Source organism: Lissotriton vulgaris, chromosome 2_1 (assembly GCF_964263255.1).
Source record: "Lissotriton vulgaris chromosome 2_1, aLisVul1.2, whole genome shotgun sequence".
In the NCBI taxonomy this organism is placed as follows: domain Eukaryota; kingdom Metazoa; phylum Chordata; class Amphibia; order Caudata; family Salamandridae; genus Lissotriton; species Lissotriton vulgaris.
The window spans coordinates 1,850,509,714-1,850,530,649 of NC_141687.1; the positions used below are offsets into that span (position 1 = coordinate 1,850,509,714).

A 20,936-nucleotide genomic window follows, 5' to 3' on the forward strand; every position below is an offset into this window, starting at 1 on the left:
ACTCACCAAAACTATTCAGAATAGCAGGTCCTCAATGGGGGTCCGTTCTGCTTGCAGCTGAATTCGCGCTTGAAGCTAGACGCCACACATGCTCAAATACTACTTGGAGCAAGCCGACAGTATATTCGACGTAATCGCGGCGGCCATTTTGGAGTGGTTACCAGGGGTTTCATTATTACTGCGGCGTGATTAGTTGCTGATCTCGGCTTATATTGACTGGGTCAGTGAGGGTGTCATTTCTGCAATACGTGTTAACCATAACAGTTTCAATAGTGCAAATTATAACGAAAAATTATAAATGAAATTATGTAAATTACAAAGTGAATGAAGCAGAATAACAGTGTGACCCTTATATTCCAAAACACTTGGCTGTACCATTTGCATCAAAGACTTTCCAAACAGTGTTTAAGCATACACATGGACAGAAAAAACAATTTTTGATCTTGCTTTCTGATCTCAGATAATAGGAAAAAGCCTTAGTGATTGCAGGGCAGTTTGGGGGGGAGGCGAAAAGGCTTCACAGCAATGAGGTCCAGTCCTCCTGCCTGTTAAGTCCTTCATGCAGACTCCGTGTCTTCAAGATCCAGTATAACTCCTCCTTATTTAGAAGTTGCTGGAGGTTAGCACCACGGGGAGGTTGCTTGACCAAGGAAATGACAGTCCACTCAAAATCAAGTTCTGTATGGCCCATGTCCACAAAATGGTCAACTAGAGGAGCATTTGGGGTCTTGCATCGAATACGGCTCCCATGTTGACACATCCTCAGTTTAACTTTTTGCGTGGTTTGTCCGATGTAGATTTTGGGACAGGTACATATAATAGCATAGATTACATTATTACTACTACAATTTGTCAATTGTTTCCGGACATGTCTTACATCATTAAAATAATTTTTTTTTCCTTCTACTGTACTCCCACACATTGTACAATTTCCACAGTTGTATGGCATTTGTACGCCCCCCAAATGAGGCATCTCGGGGCTCCAGAGGTTTGGGTAAATCACGAGTCTTAAGAAAAGAGCAGAGGCCTGTGTCGGTTTTTAACATGTCTAGCCACTCGTGCTCCCAAAGAACTCTCATAGCAAAGCCCTGCTTTTCAACATACTGTGTCTTTGTCAGAGTACTTCTGTATAAGTGTTCAAATGTGGCCCCAGCATTTTGTTATACTCGTGGGGTTTGTAACACTTGGGACAGCCATGGTAAAAACAGCCAACAGGGCTCGACAAATCCGAAAAATGGTACTAGTCCTGCAGGTCTAGTACCATGGAAAATCCCCTCGACCTGACTGCAACCCACTTGACCTCCATCTCTGAAAACGGAACAAAAGTGACAAGATAACAAGATTTAAAGGCATCTTTATTGCTCATTCCCTTTAGGAGCAATAAAAGTGCCTTTAAATCATGTTATCTTGTCACTTTTGCTCTGTTTTCAAAGACAGAGGATAAAAGTTAGTTTGACTTCCTACTCGCCAGAAAGGGCGAGTAGGACCTAAAAAATAGCTCGTCCTGATCCATTCTCCCTCTCAAATGCGAGCGGGCGAGTGGATTTGTCGAGCCCTGTGTTGAATTCAAAGGCCGACGGCATGCCCTTAATTACAGAGTACCCGTCCAGGTAGTAGGAACCAAGGCGGTATTCACCACCTTGTAAGGCATGTTGAATCTGTATGTATTCTTTCTCAGAGACGTGCATGAGCCATTGGATAGATGAGGTTTACCGTTATAGAGGTCTGGCGGTACTAGAGTGATAGTTTCTGGCCTCAAAAACATGTGCTTGTAGATGGACATACACATGGAGGCCAGAGTGACGCTTTGAAAAGGGTCTATGTATTCGACCGATTTTAGCATTTCAGGGGTTTTGGATTTCACGGCCATGAATTTTTTAGTTAGGGTCTTGGATTTCAAGGCTGTGACTTCTTTAGTCATAGACACCACAACATCTCTGAAGAGGTTAAAAGCCTGCCTCAGGATCATTACATCAGCCTGACAATAAGCTTTCAACTCTGTTTGAAAGTGAAACTCCTTTTCACGGTTTTCAGAGTACCATTGTAGAAAGCTCACTTTCTCATCAGGCATCATGTATTCAACCCCGTAGCTGTCAGGAGGTGGCATGGGCCCCACATAATTCTGGTTGGCCCAGGTGTTAAGTGTGGAAAATAACCTTTACACCCTGGGAACCCAAAGGCCTTTGGCAGCTTGCTCAATTTGATGGGTAGGAAATTCAAGGTGTCTATGAAACGTGTTTGCAAAGGGCATACCGTCATCAGCATCAGTTTAGAACCCTGGGTTATGAGTTCCACCTGTATCTTTTCACGAATCATGTTTTGCAGAATAAAGAAGGAGTTGTAGGCTTTCGAGTTGTGGGCAAGCATTGTATACCCTTGGAATTTGGTTTGGAAATCACCAACACACGTTCGCCCTTCAAACTCCCAGCTATTGTCGGAAGTTAGATGGTGTGCGTGGATACAGTTAGGCTGGTGTAGCTCCGTCTCTTGTGTGCACTCATATGAAACACTATATAGTCTTCGGTCTTGGTCTGGGGGAGACCTCTAACCATATAACACTGGTGGTTGGTGCCGGCCGTGAAAGACACATGACAACGGGGACATATCATACCTTTGCACTTGTGATCTGTTGCCACATACCGACCACACTCGCGGCAATCCTTTTTAGGGATGCAGTTAAAAGATTTCTCGTGTATGTTCAAGCAGTCTTGCGAGCGAGAAAACATCCTACACGTGCCGCACCTCACCTTCAGGGTAGCGTCTTCTATGCACCCGTCCCTCTGACGCATCTTACAATGCATTTCACACTGGTGGTATATTTTATTGTTGTATATATGGTCACAGTGGGCGCACACATACTTGACCCCCAGAAAACCTTTAAGGTTCAAGATTCCGTAAAAATGATTTTCGTTGTGAAGGACATATACCGTCTTGTTTCTCACACGTTCACCTGTTGTAAAGTACTGCCAGGAGTCGTTGTGATAAAGAACTTTCACTGTCACTGCGAAATAGTTCTCAAAAAGACCTATGTCACCAAAGCCGACCATGCGGTCAGGAGGTATTTCAAGAACCTCATGGGCTTCAGCCGCTCTAGACATGACCGCGTCAGGGGTCTTGCGATCCATCAACAGCCCCACGATGCTGGCTGCCAGACATGTATTGGCTGCGCCATTGTTAAAGTTAAGCAGCCACCGTTGTTTCTTCCCAATTATCTGACTGTATAGTATGCTCTTTAAAGGTCTGGAAACACCCCCCTCACGCCCCCATACAATGAGGTCTACGACTCTAAAGGTACCATAGGCAACTAGTTCAGCCTTACTCTGTTAAAGCCTTGAGAGGTTTTCTAAAAATTGCACAGCGTCAAACACATCACAGGCCTTCCGCCTGGTGAACAATGGACTGTCAAAACCCTGCTCCTGGAAGCGGAGTTGGAAAAAGTCATTAGGACCCACCGCGCGTAACAACCTTTCTATGAGCTCCTGCACAGCCTGATGTATAGCTTGAACCCCATGATCGGATAATGTCATATGGTTTAGGTTAACATATCTAAACTCCTCATAGTGTTCTACGGCCCTAAACCTCTCTACATTGCGACTGTAACTTCTAACACACTCTAAAAACAAGGGCTCTGGACCCTCACCATCAGGAGTGTGACTTGCTGCAGTGTTCTGTGTGGTGTCATTTTGAGGGTTCTGATCGGTACCTGTCTCTAGGGCTCTTGTAAACCTTCGGGCAGCGCACATTCTGGCCTTCTTCAGCTTGCGTATTAAAAGCTGGTGTTGTTTTGCACTATTACCCCACTTTTGGTTTTTTTTCACGGGCCCAGGCTTTTCTAGGCACCAAGCCCCAACCTATCTGAACTGGGGGGTTTGTGTTGGTGTTCGTCTTGTTCATGGAGGCCGCCGCTACAGAGCCACCCATAGGTCCTTCTGAATGTTCAGGGGTTTGGAGTTTTAAAGCATGACCCCATACCCCCTTCAAATGGCCGACCCTCGGTATGTTAGCTCCTGCCCCTATGTATTGTCTGGGGTGTAGTGATGGTTTATATGTTTCAGGCATTGGTCTTTAGGCTATGGTACCTTGCTTGAAGGGGTCTAGGGAAACATGGGTGTCTTGTTTGAGGGGTTCTAGGGCAACAGGGTTGTCTTCTTTGAGGGGATGTAGGGAAACAGCTGGACGATGCTTGAGCAGATGTAAGAAGCGTGCAGACTTTATCAGTAACCTCAGGACCTTACAGCTATATTTTGATTTTAGGGGCCTCTTGTGAACACCATCGGCCGTGGGCCTATTTAGAGGTTGGTGCTGATGTAGTCATGACCGTATATCATATATGTCTGCCACAGCCGCCTGACACGCCTGGATGATCACTTTTTTACACATCCCAACCCTTTGCACGATCTTCTGATGGGCCTCCCTCGTGTACATGGTCTTGGGAACCCCCACACCCCCCATTTTAAGTTTGCAGCTTGCGTCTGGCGTTTTAGTTTTCTAACCGCCATCTGCATCTCTTTTACATGAGCCGCAAATACCTCATATGTGTTTACAGACGCGTCTTGCACCTGCTTAGGAGGGCCCACCTTGCGCTGTCTTATAAATGGTTGTAACTCCTCAGGACCCTCTTTCCCGCTAACAACCTTAGCCCCATTCTGTAACGCCTCTTCAGCACCCTCTTTCCCGCTAACAACCTTAACCCCATTCTATAACGCCGCCCAGGACCCTCTTTCCGTCTAACAGCCTTGGCCCCACTCTGTAACACCTCCTCAGGCCCCTGTTTCCCTCTAACAACCTTAGCCCCTTTCTTTAACACCTGTTCCGCTAGTGTTCTAGAAATAGGGACCCCCTGTGAACGCCCTGGTGCGGACAGGAGCGGATCATTGCAAACTTTGTATGGAAAAAGCAGCTGTACCCACTGGGCCACCGGGTTATTGTTATCCCCACATATTGCGGGGGGCGATGTGGTGCTTAAGCTGGGCGCGGGGCTGGTCAGATCATATGCTCCCGGTGGAGTACTAGGGGACAAAGGGTATGAGGATTGTGAGGAACTGTCGTTGTAATCAAGGGTCCTAGATGAAATGTCTATGTTATGGTGTGGTGACTGATTACCAGGGTTCTGTAACCCCCCTGTGTTCGAAGCCCCACTGGACCCTGTTTCTAGGGTTGTGCCTAAGCTGTCTACCATGCCCCCCAGCTCCTTGAGAACGTCGCTATTCATGATATAAGACCCTTCTAGGGGTTGGGCATTATAGCATTTTGAGATCCTAGGATGAACACTCATAGGATGAACACTCATAGGCTTTGGGGTCTGCTCAGGGGCGTGCACCTCTACCTGAACCGTTATTTTATTTGGAACTGTCTGTTGTTTCAGGACACAGGATGGATCCTGCGCTGTGATAGGGTTGCTGAGGGGCTCTGCTATCTGTAGCTTAGGGACCCCCAGTTTCAGCTTCAGGTATTTTCTTGAGAGGCGCGTTGTTTTAGGGGTTTGTCGCGGCGACATCTCTTCTACACCCTTCGGTACAACTACCGCCTCCTTGGGGCTCATGGGTGTATAGGCCTCATTCAAGGGCTTGGCATCCCTTTTTACAGATAAGTCTAAGGGGGTAGATTGGGGCTTAGGGGTCCTCGGTTTCTTCTTCTCAGGGCTTAAGGGCCTTGCCGGGAATTCTGGGAGCACCTGAGCCATCTTCTTGAGGTTTAAGGGTTCGGTTTGGGGCTCTGTGAATACCTTGTTGGTCTTTTCACGTTTTAAAGGGTAGGGTAGATTCTCTGAGTCCCTATGTTTCTTCTTAAAGGTTGCAATGTTTGAGACACATTTTCCTTTTGATACCCTGAGAGGGCTCAGACCCGATGTACCGGTTTTATGCTGACCCCACCCCTGTGCAGAATAGATTGCTGTAGAGGCATGTTCATCATGTTGGATGGTGTGTAGGACGTTGAGAGTTTCTCATGGCATATACGCCTACTCACGACTTTTGCGCCGTTTCTGTCGTTCTGGGCGGTTGCTGTTATGTCCCTTAATGGCTGCGCAGACCTCTCTTCAGCATCCTGTTTCTGAGACGCTTCTAGAATATAAACAGGAAAATATATATATATTAGAGAAAGCATAGAACAACACGTACAATCACCACCGTCCTAAGTTCTACACAGCCACCTTTTTCTATAGGCATTGTATTGTAAGTATGAAGTCCTCTGTAGCCAGATGATAGGTAGATAAATATTGTAGATTTATTGATAAGATAATAACATCAGTAAGTCACTGGAAGATGGTAAGTCCAAGCGATGCCCCACCAGGAGCAGCCTCTGTCCTGCTCAGCCTGCACACACCAACTGACACTCCACAGCTCAACAAGCACCCATAATTCCATCATTCATCCAACATTCTAAACATCTTCAGGCACACCAACACTCAAACTGGCTGAGCAGTAGAGAAGAGAAACTTAGGCAAGGGGAAATGCAACAGTAGATTACAACACACCCCCCTCCCTAAGGAAACCAAACACAATAAAGGATAATAAAAGATGCATGAAAATACACTGAGCAAAAGAATCAAGTACATATAACATAAATAAAAATGCATGACAATTCAAAATGCCAATGAAATCACACACCTTGAATCACAATAAAAGAGTTCCCGGAAAGCATTAAACTTAGACAGTATTAAAATAATCAATCCAACATTACATAAGTAAAACCAGAAAACCTCAAAAAGACTCATAACCAGGTAAAGCCCAAAATTGCTTCAACTCAAACATTTAATAAGTAAGAAGCAGAGAAAACTCGCAAGAAAGTGTCATCTGCAACATAATCTTATCCAGGATAGCACTTAAAGAAAGATACAGGAAAACCCATTCACCCACAAACCAAACAGTGAGTGTACACGCAGAGAAACTACATGTGGATGTGCTTACTCTACGCAGACCAAACCACAATAACCAATCAGGAAAACCATTCACCCACAAACCAAACAGTGAGTGTACAAGCAAAGAAACCTCATGTGAAGGTGTTTACTCTACGCAGACCAAACCACAATACCCAACCAGGAAAACCATTCACCCACAAACCAAACAGTGAGTGTACACGCAGAGAAACTTCATGTGAAGGTGTTTACTCTACGCAGACCAACATAAAAACATTCACTCACCCAATCCAAAAGTGAAGTAAATCGACAAACTAATGTCAACCAGGTAAAACAATTAATGTGAATCGTACCACACAAAATGTGAATCCATAACCACAAATAAGTGGTTGATAAACCAAAGGAAACAGGGATAAGTACTATACCCCCAAACTCAAAGCAACCCGTAACGGAAAACCACACCAAGCTTAGTATGAAGGCAAAGACAACAAAGACAATACACACACTCCTCCTTTCATTCCATATAAATTCACAAAAACAAACAGAAACAACCTGTGACAACTGCAACATGCCCCCATACAACTGCAAACACTCCGTTGTAAATAGGTAAAAGCAACAGTAACACAACAAATTAAAACAATAAACGTAGTCACCGTTGTCTACGATTGGTGAGTGATTTCTCACCCGAAATCCTTGTAGCCTCTCACCCGAAGTCCATGTAGTACAGGCCAGATCCAGTGTTTCCAGATGCACGCAATTGCGCCACCAGTACCACAGTCCAAGTCATGACGACAATGTTCCAATTAACATAATGCATTATTGTGACTATCGATGACCATCCTTAAGCGAGGGTGTCCTCACCCGAAATATCCCAGCATAAAGTCTTCAACAGTGCCACCTAACAGCCCACAAAGTAAAAGCTCAAGAAGTTCAGTGACAAGAGCCGGCACCAACAAGGACACGACAAACCCACCATCAATTAGTAAAGTCAATTGCTGCTTCCCTTGACCAGAACAAATGACGAGAAGTCGGATGAACATTATGAATAAAAATGGAACGCCAATTGACTTGAAAACCATAGAACAGTAATCCCAAACTTTTTTTTAAAAAAACGCCGTGATCCTCAGCAAGACAAAGAGATCCTTCCCAAAGTGTTAAGATGGCCGCCACAGCGTCGTTCAGCGTAGTTTTCTAAAGGAGATGGGTCACGTTTTCCTCTTTAACGTCACAAGAATCACCAACACGCTGAAGAATTTCAACAACGTCATCAAATGGACGCTAGCAGAGGAACAGAGAAGAGCTCTGCTGGCCAACCGTCACCGACTCCACAAACGGTCAGTTGGCCAACATTGAAAGATACACTGGCCCAATTAAAATGTAGATTGACGTTGTCACTGCCAGAACACGCTGCGAGTGCGCAGACCCCGATCCCTCCACCGGCAGATAAAAACTGTGCTCTTCAGTAGTGAGAGTCTCCTCACAATAACACCAAAGTCCCTCTGTGCGAGACGACACTCAGCCCCCGACCTTGCTTCCACTCCCGCAGCCAGTCCGCTTCACTCGTTTACAACGCGAAGTGAAAACTCACCAGCTGCCGCCTCTGGTCCCAGGTCAAATCTCCATTCTCGCAGCCAGTCCGCTTAACTCGTGAACACCACGAAGTGAATACTCACCACCTGCCGCCTCAGGTCCCAGGTCAAATTCAACGGGCAGCAGGACAGCACACCAAAAAAAAAAAATAAATTCAACCGGCAGTAGGACAGTCAGCATGTGATAACCATAAGTAGAAAAAATGCAGGCAACAAGCAAGACTGATAAATCCAAATCTTTCGTTCACAGGAAAGCCAACATACTTTAAACGCTCTGGACTGCAGGCTGTCCTGTTGACTAAGAACACTGGTGGGGCTTACCAGAGCGTAGCTTTATTTTTTTTTTAACCTTCTTTCTTTAAAGTTCTGTTCATTAGTTCCTGTAGTTAATCAAGTCCTTAGTTCCAGCGTAATCCAGGGTAGTCCAGGGTAATCCTTCACCAACACGCTGTTTCTTTTACCTCGTCGCCAGTATTGTAAATATGAAGTCCTCTGTAGCCAGATGATAGGTAGATAAATATTGTAGATTTATTGATAAGATAATAACATCAGTAAGTCACTGGAAGATGGTAAGTCCAAGCGATGCCCCACCAGGAGCAGCCTCTGTCCTGCTCAGCCTGACCACACCAACTGACACTCCACAGCTCAACAAGCACCCATAATTCCATGACATCATCATTCATCCAACATTCTAAACATCTTCAGGCACACCAACACTCAAACTGGCTGAGCAGTAGAGAAGAGAAACTTAGGCAAGGGGAAATGCAACAGTAGATTATAACACATTGCTACAAGCCACTGGACCCTTCTGCTTGAGAGTCTGTAACACCTCTAGTACTTCTCACACCCTTTTGTAAAAAACACACCTGATAGAGGGCTTTTTGCAGCTCCTTTCTTTGACGCCGGTCCATCTAGAGAAGTACTTTTCCCCGCTCCTTTCTTTGGCGCCGGCCCCTGTTTAGAAGTACTTTTCGCAGATCCTTTCTTTGTCGGGGTCCCTCTTTACACGTTAAAGCTTTCCTCTTCAAGGGTCTTTCTTTTGAACATTGCACAGCCTCTTGTACCTCGACGACGTCCGTGCATAATGTAGGGGCCCCTGTGAAGAAAAAATAATACCCAACATTAGCCATCTTTTTCTGAGGAGTCCCCCTATACACCCTCAGGGTCAAGATTTTGGCCTACCCCCAACTACCCAGCGTCTTAGACAGTTTAAATAACAGCGGCCTTTTTTATTTACATGTAGGAACTGTAGTGTTTTGCACACTGTTCAGAGCTCCTTGAGCCTTGATATACACCTTAAGATCTTCAAAAACTTGCTGTTGGTCGGGATCATAAGCTGTACAAGCATACATAGATGAGAACCCCATTAGAAAGAACTTCTGAGAGCTTGGTGTACAAAACTAAGTAGAACTACACAACTCTAAATATATAAATACCTGGCTGCGGGGCTGTCACTTCTCCGGCGTTGCTAGTTATTACAGTGGTGTCCAACGCAGGGGGTACACTGATAACGGCTGTTTTTGCAGGGTCTTGCATCTGTATTAAATAAACACAAAGGTTTTAAAACGCCTTTCTTAAACAAAGTATTACAACTTCAAACAATGCAGGTATACATTTAAAGGCTGTTAGGATGGGGCAACAACCCACATTTTAAAAAGCGTTGCATGTGTTATGCTAAAACATATATTCAAAAAGGGGGTACCTGTGCAGCGCAGAAATATGTACTTTATAAGCTATGACAATGGCGTTAGCCTTAGCAGACCTTTTTAAAAATCCATAGAAACACCCTGCGCCATATCCTATGCTTCTGGGTAAATCACCTAAGGTACTGTAATATCTTGTTAATATGTCTTACATGCTTTACACTCCTCCATCTGTAGAACACTATAATGTTGATGTCATTTAGAATGTTGGTGCATGAAGCAGACAGTTGGAGAAGGGCTGACAGCCTTGCTGGCTGCTCCTGGTGGGGCTGATTACATCTATACTTCAATGCTGTAACCTATCTGAATAAATCCTCTTGAAATATCACAATCAGCGTGGACTAAGTTACTACATATTTTATGGCGACGATTTTAACCTAAGAACCTGCATCTGCTACCTCTGAGGACCGCTGTGGACACCCTGACTTTCTACTTACAACCTCTCCAAGTTTTGAAATCTCAACTACTCCAACTCTTGATCTGGCACATCAGCCCCACCAGTGACCGCCCACCGGTCGCCCTCAACGCTCAAGTGCCAGTTCGAGTTCCCGTTTCTTCAGTGAGGGTAAGCCTGCCAGTATGCGTGTATGTGGTTTACCTGGGGTATATGGACATTAATTGCGCATTCAACAGAAGGCTCTTGTAAATCTAATGAAACCTGCGAAAGGACATTTTGAAGGAGAGATTCTGCGCCAGCTAAAGCGTGTTGTACACTGCTTAAAGAGCCCATTGATGTTGCGCAGAGAGAGCCTTTACAAACAGCAAGCCTTTTATTGCTTCTAGATTGCTGCACGGAGAGTGTCATTTTTAATAAGGAAAAAGCGACTTGTCTGACACCTGAAGACACATGTCAGTTTCAGTCAGTGAGACTAACAGACTTTTTTGACATTGACACTTCTCAGATTGCATGAGAGACATGACTGAAGTTACTCTGTCACTTCATCACATACAGTGGCACTTGCTGAGAGAATGATGTCAGGTGACAAAGTTCGCTTGAATGTTTAAACAGTATTTGAGTAAATGTTGTTAAGCTGGCAACTTTGAAAGAGCCAGACCGAGGAAAGAGAAATCGGAAACAGAATGAGGAAAATGTCTGATTTGGAAGCCTAAGAGATTTGACATTTTGCCTGGAGGTCAGTGTGAGAACGGGTCCAAGCGGTGACATTGTGACAATTTTAAAGCACTTGTGAGCCGATTTTGTCAGTGGGAGAGTTTGAGCAAATGGTGTTCAACATGTAAAAATCGTACTTTTAAAGGTATGGGGAACATCAAATTTACTTCAGGCGGACATTCATAACTGCCACTATTCAATTTAAAACTTGGCTCGAGACACAAACACAGCGCGTGCAGCCTTGCCTGTGTCCGGTGCTTTTGCGAAGTCTTCTTCACCATTCTTCCTTGTGACGTCTTCCACAATTGGAGCTGCCTTCTTTCTTCAAGGACCTCTGCAAGCACCTACGTGCCTGGAGCCACCCGGTGTTACGTCACGCTGCGTGCCTCCATTTTCTCACCGGAGCCTTTATGATGTTTTTAATATGCTTCTGACCATAATCTCCTCACCTGCATGTCAAACACTTCCTGTTCTTACCGCATTCCATTGCTGAAATGTTTCATAGTTTGTGATCGGTAGGTTCTTACCAGTTTGTTGTACCTAAATTACCAGCTGTTTCTGCGCACTAGTGGTGAGTGGCTTTCTTTGCATTTTTTTTTAACATAAACAATATTTGACACAAAGAAGTTTATCTGACGGAGGATAACAGAACAACTTTGAAAGGAAAACAGTGTTTTGTCCTAACCTAGTACAATGCTGCCATCTACTGGCTATTTCTCATGTATCACTTTTCAGTGACTGTTCCGATTTTTATCTAACAAGTTACAGTATTATAATATTGCATTTTGATGAGAGATATATAGCCCCTACACAGGAATAAAACCTTACACTGGGTAAGTTTTCCCTACAAGAAAGTAGACTCTACTTCACATTATGTGGTGGGGATTGTTATGTCAAATTTTATGCTTATTTACATATGTACCCTTACGTGAGGGTGGACATTTGACTTGTTGCAGGGGTGGGACCCTGTGTACTTAAAACGTTGTTATGGTTCCAAGTCCCATGTTTCTGTAGTGGGTGTCAGTCCCATCTACCTCGTGTTATGGGTCCAAGTCCCATGTTTCTGTAGTGGGTGTCAGTCCCATCTACCTCGTTGTTATGGGTACAAGTCCCATGTTTCTGTAGTGGGTGTCAGTCCCATTTACCTCGTTGTTATGGGTACAAGTCCCATGTTTCTGTAGTGGGTGTCAGTCCCATCTACCTCGTTGTTATGGGTACAAGTCCCATGTTTCTGTAGTGGGTGTCAGTCCCATCTACCTCGTGTTATGGGTCCAAGTCCCATGTTTCTGTAGTGGGTGTCAGTCCCATCTACATCATTCTTATGGGTTCTAGTCCCATGTTTTTGCTTTAGTGGGTGTTAGTCCCATGCATTTCATGGTTCCTCTAGTCGAGGTACGTCCTCACACGGACATTATTTTTTCCTTTCACTACAGTGCACGTTGTAACCTTACTTAAGGTGTCTAGTTGGATTGAATGTTTTATTTCGACTGTGCACAATAGTTTGATTCTCTCTTGTTAATACCCAGTACTTTTTATCTTTATTCATTACTCAAATGTTCAAAATGTATGGAGAAGGAGTTTTACATTGTATTTCTCTTTCTCTGTCACTTTCTTTTCTCCTGATGTGGATTGCTCACTCGCGTGCCTTCCTGGCCAGTTGGTGTGCAGAGAGTAATCATTGATGGTTTCTTTCTTATTTCTTTTTCTTTGCGTTGTTTCTTTCTCATAATTATCAGAAAAGAGGATATGTCTATCTGTTTCTTTCTTTTATCTTTTGTTGCTTTCTTTGTCTCTTCTTTTGCTTTGTTTCTTTCTAGTACTCTTCCCTCTTCTAGCTAATACACCTTAATGCATTTTGTCATCTCTTTTGTTTTCTTTTGGAAGAGAAGAGGATATGTAATATCTTTGTTTCCATTTGGAAGAGAAGAGGATATGTAATATCTTGTTAATATGTCTTACATGCTTTACACTCCTCCATCTGTAGAACACTATAATGTTGATGTCATTTAGAATGTTGGTGCATGAAGCAGACAGTTGGAGAAGGGCTGACAGCCTTGCTGGCTGCTCCTGGTGGGGCTGATTACATCTATACTTCAATGCTGTAACCTATCTGTATAAATCCTCTTGAAATATCACAATCAGCGTGGACTAAGTTACTACAGGTACCCCTATCCCTTCTGGTCTGTAACCACTACTCATAGGTGTGTGGTACTCTTTTGCAACAGCTACACTTCACTTTTCTCTTGTAACAACAAGGTCTGCTAGCTCTTATATTTTGATTGCTTTAGAAACCTGCACAAGGACCACCAATGCCTACATAACGTGTGTTCTTGTGTTTGAGTGTCTACCTTATATGGTAGTAATATGCCACTATTTGTACTTGGTTTTCTCTTGTACCCTAAACAAGCCACTTTTTTTTCTACTGTAATGCCCCTTTTGCTACCTCTTACATTTTGTTTGCGCCCATTTGGCACTTGTGCCTCATGTAACTTAACGTTTGCTTTTGTAATTTGCTCACTTGTAATTTTCGCCGCATGTATCATTACTGCTCCTATTGTGAAGAGCTCTGCTGCATAAAGCATAAATAAATAAAACACACACACACATCTACCCTATATTGCAGTATTATACCGCTAATTGTACTTTGTTTTCTCTTGCACCCTGCGCACATTTCACTTTTTCCTTATGTAGCTTAACATTTTCTTTGTGTAACCTGCACACGTCACTTTCTCCGCGGTAATGCCCGTTTGCTACCTCATGTATTATGCTTGCTCACAATTGTCACTTTTGCCTCATGTAATTTACACAAGACTGCTGGGCAAGGCCCGCCCCTTCAGTGATGCACTGGTGACATCACTGAAGGGGCTGGCCTTGCCCAGCAGTCCCGGGAAAGAAGCTCCAAGTCGCCATGCTGCCGCTGCTCCGGAGGATCCACGTGGGCTGCTTGGAAATGCCCCAGGACCCTGCAACGCCTTGGAACGACCTCTGGAGCCCAGCCCAGACACCCCCCGAGCATCGCCAGCCGCAAGTGGGCTCGGGGGTATTTTTAAAGGGAAAAAAAAGCGGCACAAACTGGAACTCGGGCCACAGAGCCCCTGGGACACCAGGACGCTCACCCCGAGGAGCGCCAGCCGCAAGCGGACTCGGGGGTTATTATTATTTTTTTTTTAACGCTGCACGCCGGCCACAGAGGCCAGAAGACCCCGGAGCCCTCTCCCAACACCCTCGAGCAGCGCCAGCCTCAAGCGGGCTCAAGGGTATTTTTGAAGAAAAAAAGCGGCACAACCTGGAACTCGGGCCACAGAGCCCCCGAGACACCAGGACCCTCACCCCGAGCAGCAACAGTCGCAAGCGGGCTTGGGGGCTATTTATTTATTTTTTTAAACGCTGCACGCTGGCCACAGAGGCCAGAAGACCCCGGAGCCCGCTCCCAACACCCTCGAGCAGCGCCAGCCTCAAGCGGGCTCGGGCTTATTTTAAACAAAACTGAGCCTCAGGCCCCCAAGCGCCCGACCAAGGGGCCCTCTTCCCAACACCCTCGAGCAGCGCCAGCCTCAAGCCGGCTCGGGGGCTTATTTTAAACAAAACTGAGCCTCAGGCCCCCCAGCGCCTGACCACAGAGCCCTCTCCCAACACCTCCAAGCAGCGCCAGATGCAAGTGGGCTCGGGGTGTTATTTTTTTAAAAATACAAGGCCCTCAGGACCCCGGAGCAGCACGACCACGGATCCCTCCCCACCCAGAACTCCCAGAGCAGCGCCATCCTCAAACAGGCTCTGGGGGGGCTTATTATTTTGAAAGTGGGCTACATGCCAAAGCGACCAGCAGCCCTGAAACCACCGGGCACACACCAGCCTGAACCAGCATACTGAAGGAACCACCACCCTGCCGGATCTCCCCCATGGATCCATACCACTGCTTCTGACCATCAAATAACAACGGCTTGGTGAGTACATCAATGCATTATTTATTTAGAATTTGTAACACTGTATACTATTTAGGACCCTCTGGTAACGTTGCAGTACAAACGCCTCAAAGCCTCTTACATTATTGACATTAAATGTATAACAGCATGGTAAAATGTTTCTATAAAAAATGTATAATCTTAAGACTACACCCTTGTGACACACCCCAAAACTCCATTTATACACTTTAAATACATTTACATTACAATTCACGTCTTTTAAAAACTTCATTGTCACCATTATTCACATTAAACATGTCACAGCGCCTTAAAGATTAACAGTTGACAAACCATTCTACATATTACTATTTAGCATTTTCAAAACTACAGCTTTGTTAAACCTGCATGTACACCCCTAATACTTTAAATACCACATAAACATACATCATTGCTCCATCCATTATTTACCTTCCTTACACTGTCGCAGGCGCGTCAATCTGGGATAAGTTGCTCAGGTCCATTCTTGCCTTAAGTTCCAACGATTGGCTCTGTACCTCCAAAACAATCCATGCAAGTCGCTTCCCAAGGGTTTTGAATAGATGCTGGTGCAGGAACCCACAAGGTGGCGCAAAGCAATCCAGGCCAGTCACTCCCAAAGGTTTTTTTTTTAATGGGTTGTTGGTACAGGAGTCCTCAAGGTGCAGCAGAACAATCCACGCAGGTCGCTCCCCTATGGTTATTGAATGGGTGTTTGGGCAGTGTTCCTTAAAGGGCCTTTTTATACTTGTCCAGCCATGCTAATTAGAAGCCCCCACCACCCTTTATGGCGTGAGGGGGGTTTAGAACATTGTCATGGGGTCTTAGTGTGGGAACCTTTTCTATCCCTGTACAGTATAAACAGTACAACACTTTATTACTTTGACAACTGTGCTTGGGGGGCAATCGCAAAACTCTCTACAACTTCTTGACACTTTTACAATTGCCTCGTATGTTAAAGCTGTTTGGCCCTTCTCCTGGGAAGGAGGGATCCCGGGAACAGGCTCTATCTCCAATCCTAAACCCATCACCTGTCATTTTTGAGGCCAGATCTGTCAAGTTTGGGACCAGTCTGTCAAATTGAAGGCCAGGCATGTCAAATGTGGGCCCAGCCTGTCAATTTTCCTGCCAGGCCTGTCACATTTGGGACCAGGGGCTTTAGGGTGTGTGTGAATTACATCCTAACAGCTGACACCCTGTTTCAGGTTCTCATGGGAAGCTTTGGCTCTACATGACATCTGTCTTTTTCCACATCTCAAAGCTCAGGGGTGGCTGTGGTTTATTATTTTATAACATGCCCAAGCCTTCCTGGGAAACTGACCCTGGTTGTGCTTTTAAAACATACTATGGGTTTCCCACCAACTACATTTTAAAGCTCCCCTTTTACGATCAGCTGCTTCTTAAGAAAGACCCTTTTTTTCAAATATAAAAACGCCTCCCAGGTCCTGGGATGGGGACTCAGGACTGCTCAGCAACTGTTCAACCAACAGCTGTCTGTAAACCCCCCAGTTTTAAACATGCCCAGACATTTCCCTACTACATGCACACACACTTTTTCTATGCACTTTTTTAAACACATACACAATTACCCCATGTTTTGCAGCCAAACCTGTCACTTTTGGGACTAACCCTACATGTCACCCATTTTAAAACCAGAGTGTTGTGGCCAGCAGTCTGCGACCAGGCCCTGTAATTTTTTAAGGCCTGTCAAATTTAAGGTCAGGCTTGTCAAATTTAAGGCCTGTCAAATTTAAGGCCAGACCTGTCAAATTTAAGGCCAGAGTTTAAGGCCAGACCTGTCAAATTTAAGGCCAGAGTTGATGTGAAGGTATCCCTATATACTACTAACACTGATTGGTTGAGTGAGAAAGGCATGCAAATATTTATCATGAAAGAAGTTTAGCCCCTGCGACATATTTTTATATTAAGTACCTTGTTCTCGTTTGTCAGATACTGCTAAAACCCAAATTCAGTTTTGACAGGATTTGAGGGCAAGAAATGCCTTACTGTGTTCACCAGTCGGGCATGTTCTGCTATCCCTCAAGTACCATTGCGAAGGTTTATTACATCCAAATCATCGTCTGTTGTGAATATAAATAAGCACTGGATAATGAAGACGTGACAGCCCAGAAGAGTGACATTTTTTTACCAACTTCGTTGCAAAATGTCAAAACATATTGAGACCCTTAAAGGTAGCGATACAAGTAATAATAAGCAACAGACTCCGCACAGTTGGGTGTAGCCAGGGCTCCTGCAATGGGCAACTAAACACTGGGACATAAGCAACATGCTGTGCAATATTACTGTGAACGTAGATCTTGCAGAAAGAACTTGGAAAAGTGTGGACCGTGAGTAAATCGTAAAGTGTTAAGATATGAATTCGGATGGCTGGGGGGGAAAGCTTAGGCATTTTATGAATTGTTTTAAAAGAGACAGGATGGAATGTCACCCAGATCAATCAGTGCCGAAAACGGATTGGTGAGATTTTACATCCAGGTAATTTTTGTCTCACAGCTGAAATTCGCATTCCTAGTTAGGCCTTCAACAATACTGAGAATCACATTTGCAACATTGGGGGACATAGCTAGCCTATGCACAATTTCCTGTTTTCGCTCTAAATATATTCATGTTTATGCCAGTGAACTTGAGTCTCATCCATACTTGCATGCACTGTCCCAGAGTGTACGAACACCACGTGAACCAGCTTTGTGCACCCACATAAGTACATATGGGTCCTATTATCATATATCTTCAGATTAATGTTTTTCCACCACCGGGTACCCCATGACAAAGGCCAAGCATTACAGAGCCTCTCTGGTTAGTTGCCCACGAACCCAACATCGCGGTGAGTGAATGGCCCTAAAGCGCTATCCTCCGTAGTGCCATTGGGTGGGTGGTACGGAGCTGATCAGCAGCCGGCACAGGAAGATTCACAGGTGGTCCTGTCTTCACTCCTATCTACTCTACTGTCTCCCACCCTACACCCCTACACCTCTTCGTTTTCTCAGACCCCTCCCCCCTCTATCAAGAGACCTCCCTTTGTGACGCATGAAAGCAGTAAAGCACCATGTGGGTGTAGTAGGGTATCCTCTCTCCCACCCCTACAAAATTTGGGGTGGGCCTCTGTAATGCGAGTCACCCTGTGGTCTACTACTCTCTTTATTACTCACTCTCTAGTACACACTCTCTACTACACACTCTACTACTCTTCTCACTCTGCTACTCTCTACAACACACTACTACACACTCACTACTCTCTACTACACACTCTACTACTCTCCTATTCTCTACTACTTACTATTCTACACACTCTACTACACACTCTACAACACACTCACTAGTCTCCACTACACACACTCTACTACACACTCACTAGTACACACAGTACTCTACTACACTCTCTACTACACACTCAGTACTCTCTACTACACGCTCGCTACTACACACTCTACAACTCTCTACTACACACACTCTAATACTCACTACTACACACTCACTGCTCTCTACTACTCAATCTCTACTAAACACTCACTACTCTCTACTACACTCTACTACACACACTCTACTACTCACACTACTACACACTCTACTACACACTCTCTACTACTCTCTATCACACACTCACTGTTCTACTACTCTCTACTACACACTCACTATCTACTACACACACTCTACTCCACCATTCTACTACTCACTCTTTACTATTCACTCTCTACTACTAACTACTACACACTCTCTACTACTCACTACTACACTCTCTACTACTCACTACTACTCACTATCTACTCTCTATTCTCTACCTCTCTCTCTACTACTCTCTACCTCTACGCGCACACATATGCACCTATGTATATACATTAACTGCAAAAAACCATAGGTTTCAGAAAGGTTATAGTTAAGAATTACCATTTAAAAAACCTTAGAATTCACTAAAAAAACATAGGTTTCAGGGGTGTTATAGTTAGCAGGACATTTTACTCGTACAAAACCATTTAAATTCCTCTGTTATAGTTAGTTCTACTAACTATAACTCGCACGCCTGCAATCCACTGCTGATGGTCACATATTACATCATTCATGACAATGGTCAGTGACATCACTGATGACATCGCAAATGACATCACTGATGACATCATCCAGTGAATGTGGTTTGGTTCGATATTTAAATATATATTATATATATAGCAATCTGTATTGAAGACTGACTGATGTATAAGTGTCTGGATGGAGGATTTAGTAGCACTGTCATTGACTGTCTAAGTGACTAATTTAAAGTGTCTCGCTAAATATAAGGGATAGTGACTAAACTGTGAATATATGTTTCACTGTATCTCTTGTTATGTAAACTACTACATAAGTTGGTTAGTTGCTATGTAAAGTCTATATTAGTATTAAGTGAGTATTTGTATAGGATAGTGAATGTGTGTGTGTGGTTCGATGAGAGGTGTGTGACTGTCCAAAGATGTATAAATAGTTGATTTAGTAGGTATATGAGTAAAGAGTGCACGTGGAAACACTTGTTTGGGTGAGTGAATCTCTTTATGGGTGTGGTGATGAGTAAATATATTTCTCAATGATACATGTCTAACAAAGTAGAAATATAAAAGGCAGTGTATGTGACAGTTGTTGGTAAATAAATAAGTATACTTAACACTCAGTGATTGTATGAGTGACTATCAAAAACTGTATACTTCCAATAGTGATTTTATAACACACTAAGTTTGAGTTACTATCTATATGAATAAATGAAGTGGTGTTTGTATAAGTGTGTAGCTTAGTAAATGTAAGTATGATCAATTGTTTGCATAAATGAGTAGGATGACTGCCTAATTGAATAGGATGTGTGCTGATGTGTAATGTCGATGTAGTTGTATAGGTATATTTAATAATGTTCTATTGATCTTTGTTAGCACGTATGAGTGAATCTTTAGGTAAGTGTTTAGATGTGTGTGTTGATGTAGGAATCACTGAGTGGGTTTTTAGAAACTTGTATTGGTGTGTCAATGGTTTCAAATATGGTACTCCATATTTTAGAATGTGTTGAAAGGTTATACTAGTGTATGATGAGTTGTATCAGATTGTCACGTGGATGATGTCATCAGTGATGTCACTGACCATGTCATGAATTATGTAATATGTGACATCATCAGCAGTGGATTGCTTGCGCACAAGTTATAGTTAGCAGAACTAACTATAAGGGAGGAATTTCAATGGTTTTGTACGAGTGAAATGTCCTGCTGACTATAACACCTAATAACACTGCTTAGCCTTGAAACTCCCCTGTCAATCTGCTGCTACTTCCTTTATGCCCAGATGTACATGTCTCAAATCCCTGCCTGCTCTGCTGTGATCATGACTGTGGTTTCTGGGGTGCTGTACAACGTGGGAACGCTACGCTACTCGCGCTTCATTTCCGGATTCCAGACCCCTCGGAAGGTCGGAGACACGGAGGTTTGGAGACTTGGAGCGCATGGAGCAAGGCACTCGAAAAGGTGCACAATACGTGGAGAGCGGGGATTAGAGCCCGCATATAATTTCGCCTTACATTGCCTGTAGACCTGCTGGTAGACCTGCCTGATAACATGCGGGTGCCCCTTGCAAGAAACCCAGTGGGGGGTAGAGGTCCAAAAAAAGGGGAAAAAACCCAAAGAGGGTTAAGAAGTTAACCACGCTGGAGAGAAGACAACTCTTAGGGCAAGCCCGATGCACCACTATATGACACAGCAGAGGTAAGTGAAA

The 20,936-nt window shown here is 44.2% G+C and overlaps 1 protein-coding gene across 1 annotated transcript; it reads right to left on the reverse strand.

Annotated features, from left to right (window-relative positions):
- Nucleotides 1-1,928: 1,928 nt before the first annotated feature.
- Nucleotides 1,929-9,982, reverse strand: LOC147733402 (uncharacterized). Its single transcript, XM_086958962.1, has 4 exons — nucleotides 9,882-9,982; nucleotides 9,312-9,541; nucleotides 5,979-6,062; nucleotides 1,929-5,674 (listed from the first exon to the last, which is right to left on the reverse strand). Exon 4 carries the CDS (start codon nucleotides 5,540-5,542, stop codon nucleotides 4,589-4,591), a length of 954 nt encoding a protein of 317 aa, XP_086815088.1. The 5' UTR covers nucleotides 5,543-5,674; nucleotides 5,979-6,062; nucleotides 9,312-9,541; nucleotides 9,882-9,982; the 3' UTR covers nucleotides 1,929-4,588.
- Nucleotides 9,983-20,936: the final 10,954 nt, after the last annotated feature.

Excerpts from the sequence above, each read along its gene's own strand:
- LOC147733402 (XM_086958962.1), bottom strand. The coding sequence starts at position 5,542 with ATGAGCCCCAAGGAGGCGGTAGTTGTACCGAAGGGTGTAGAAGAGATG.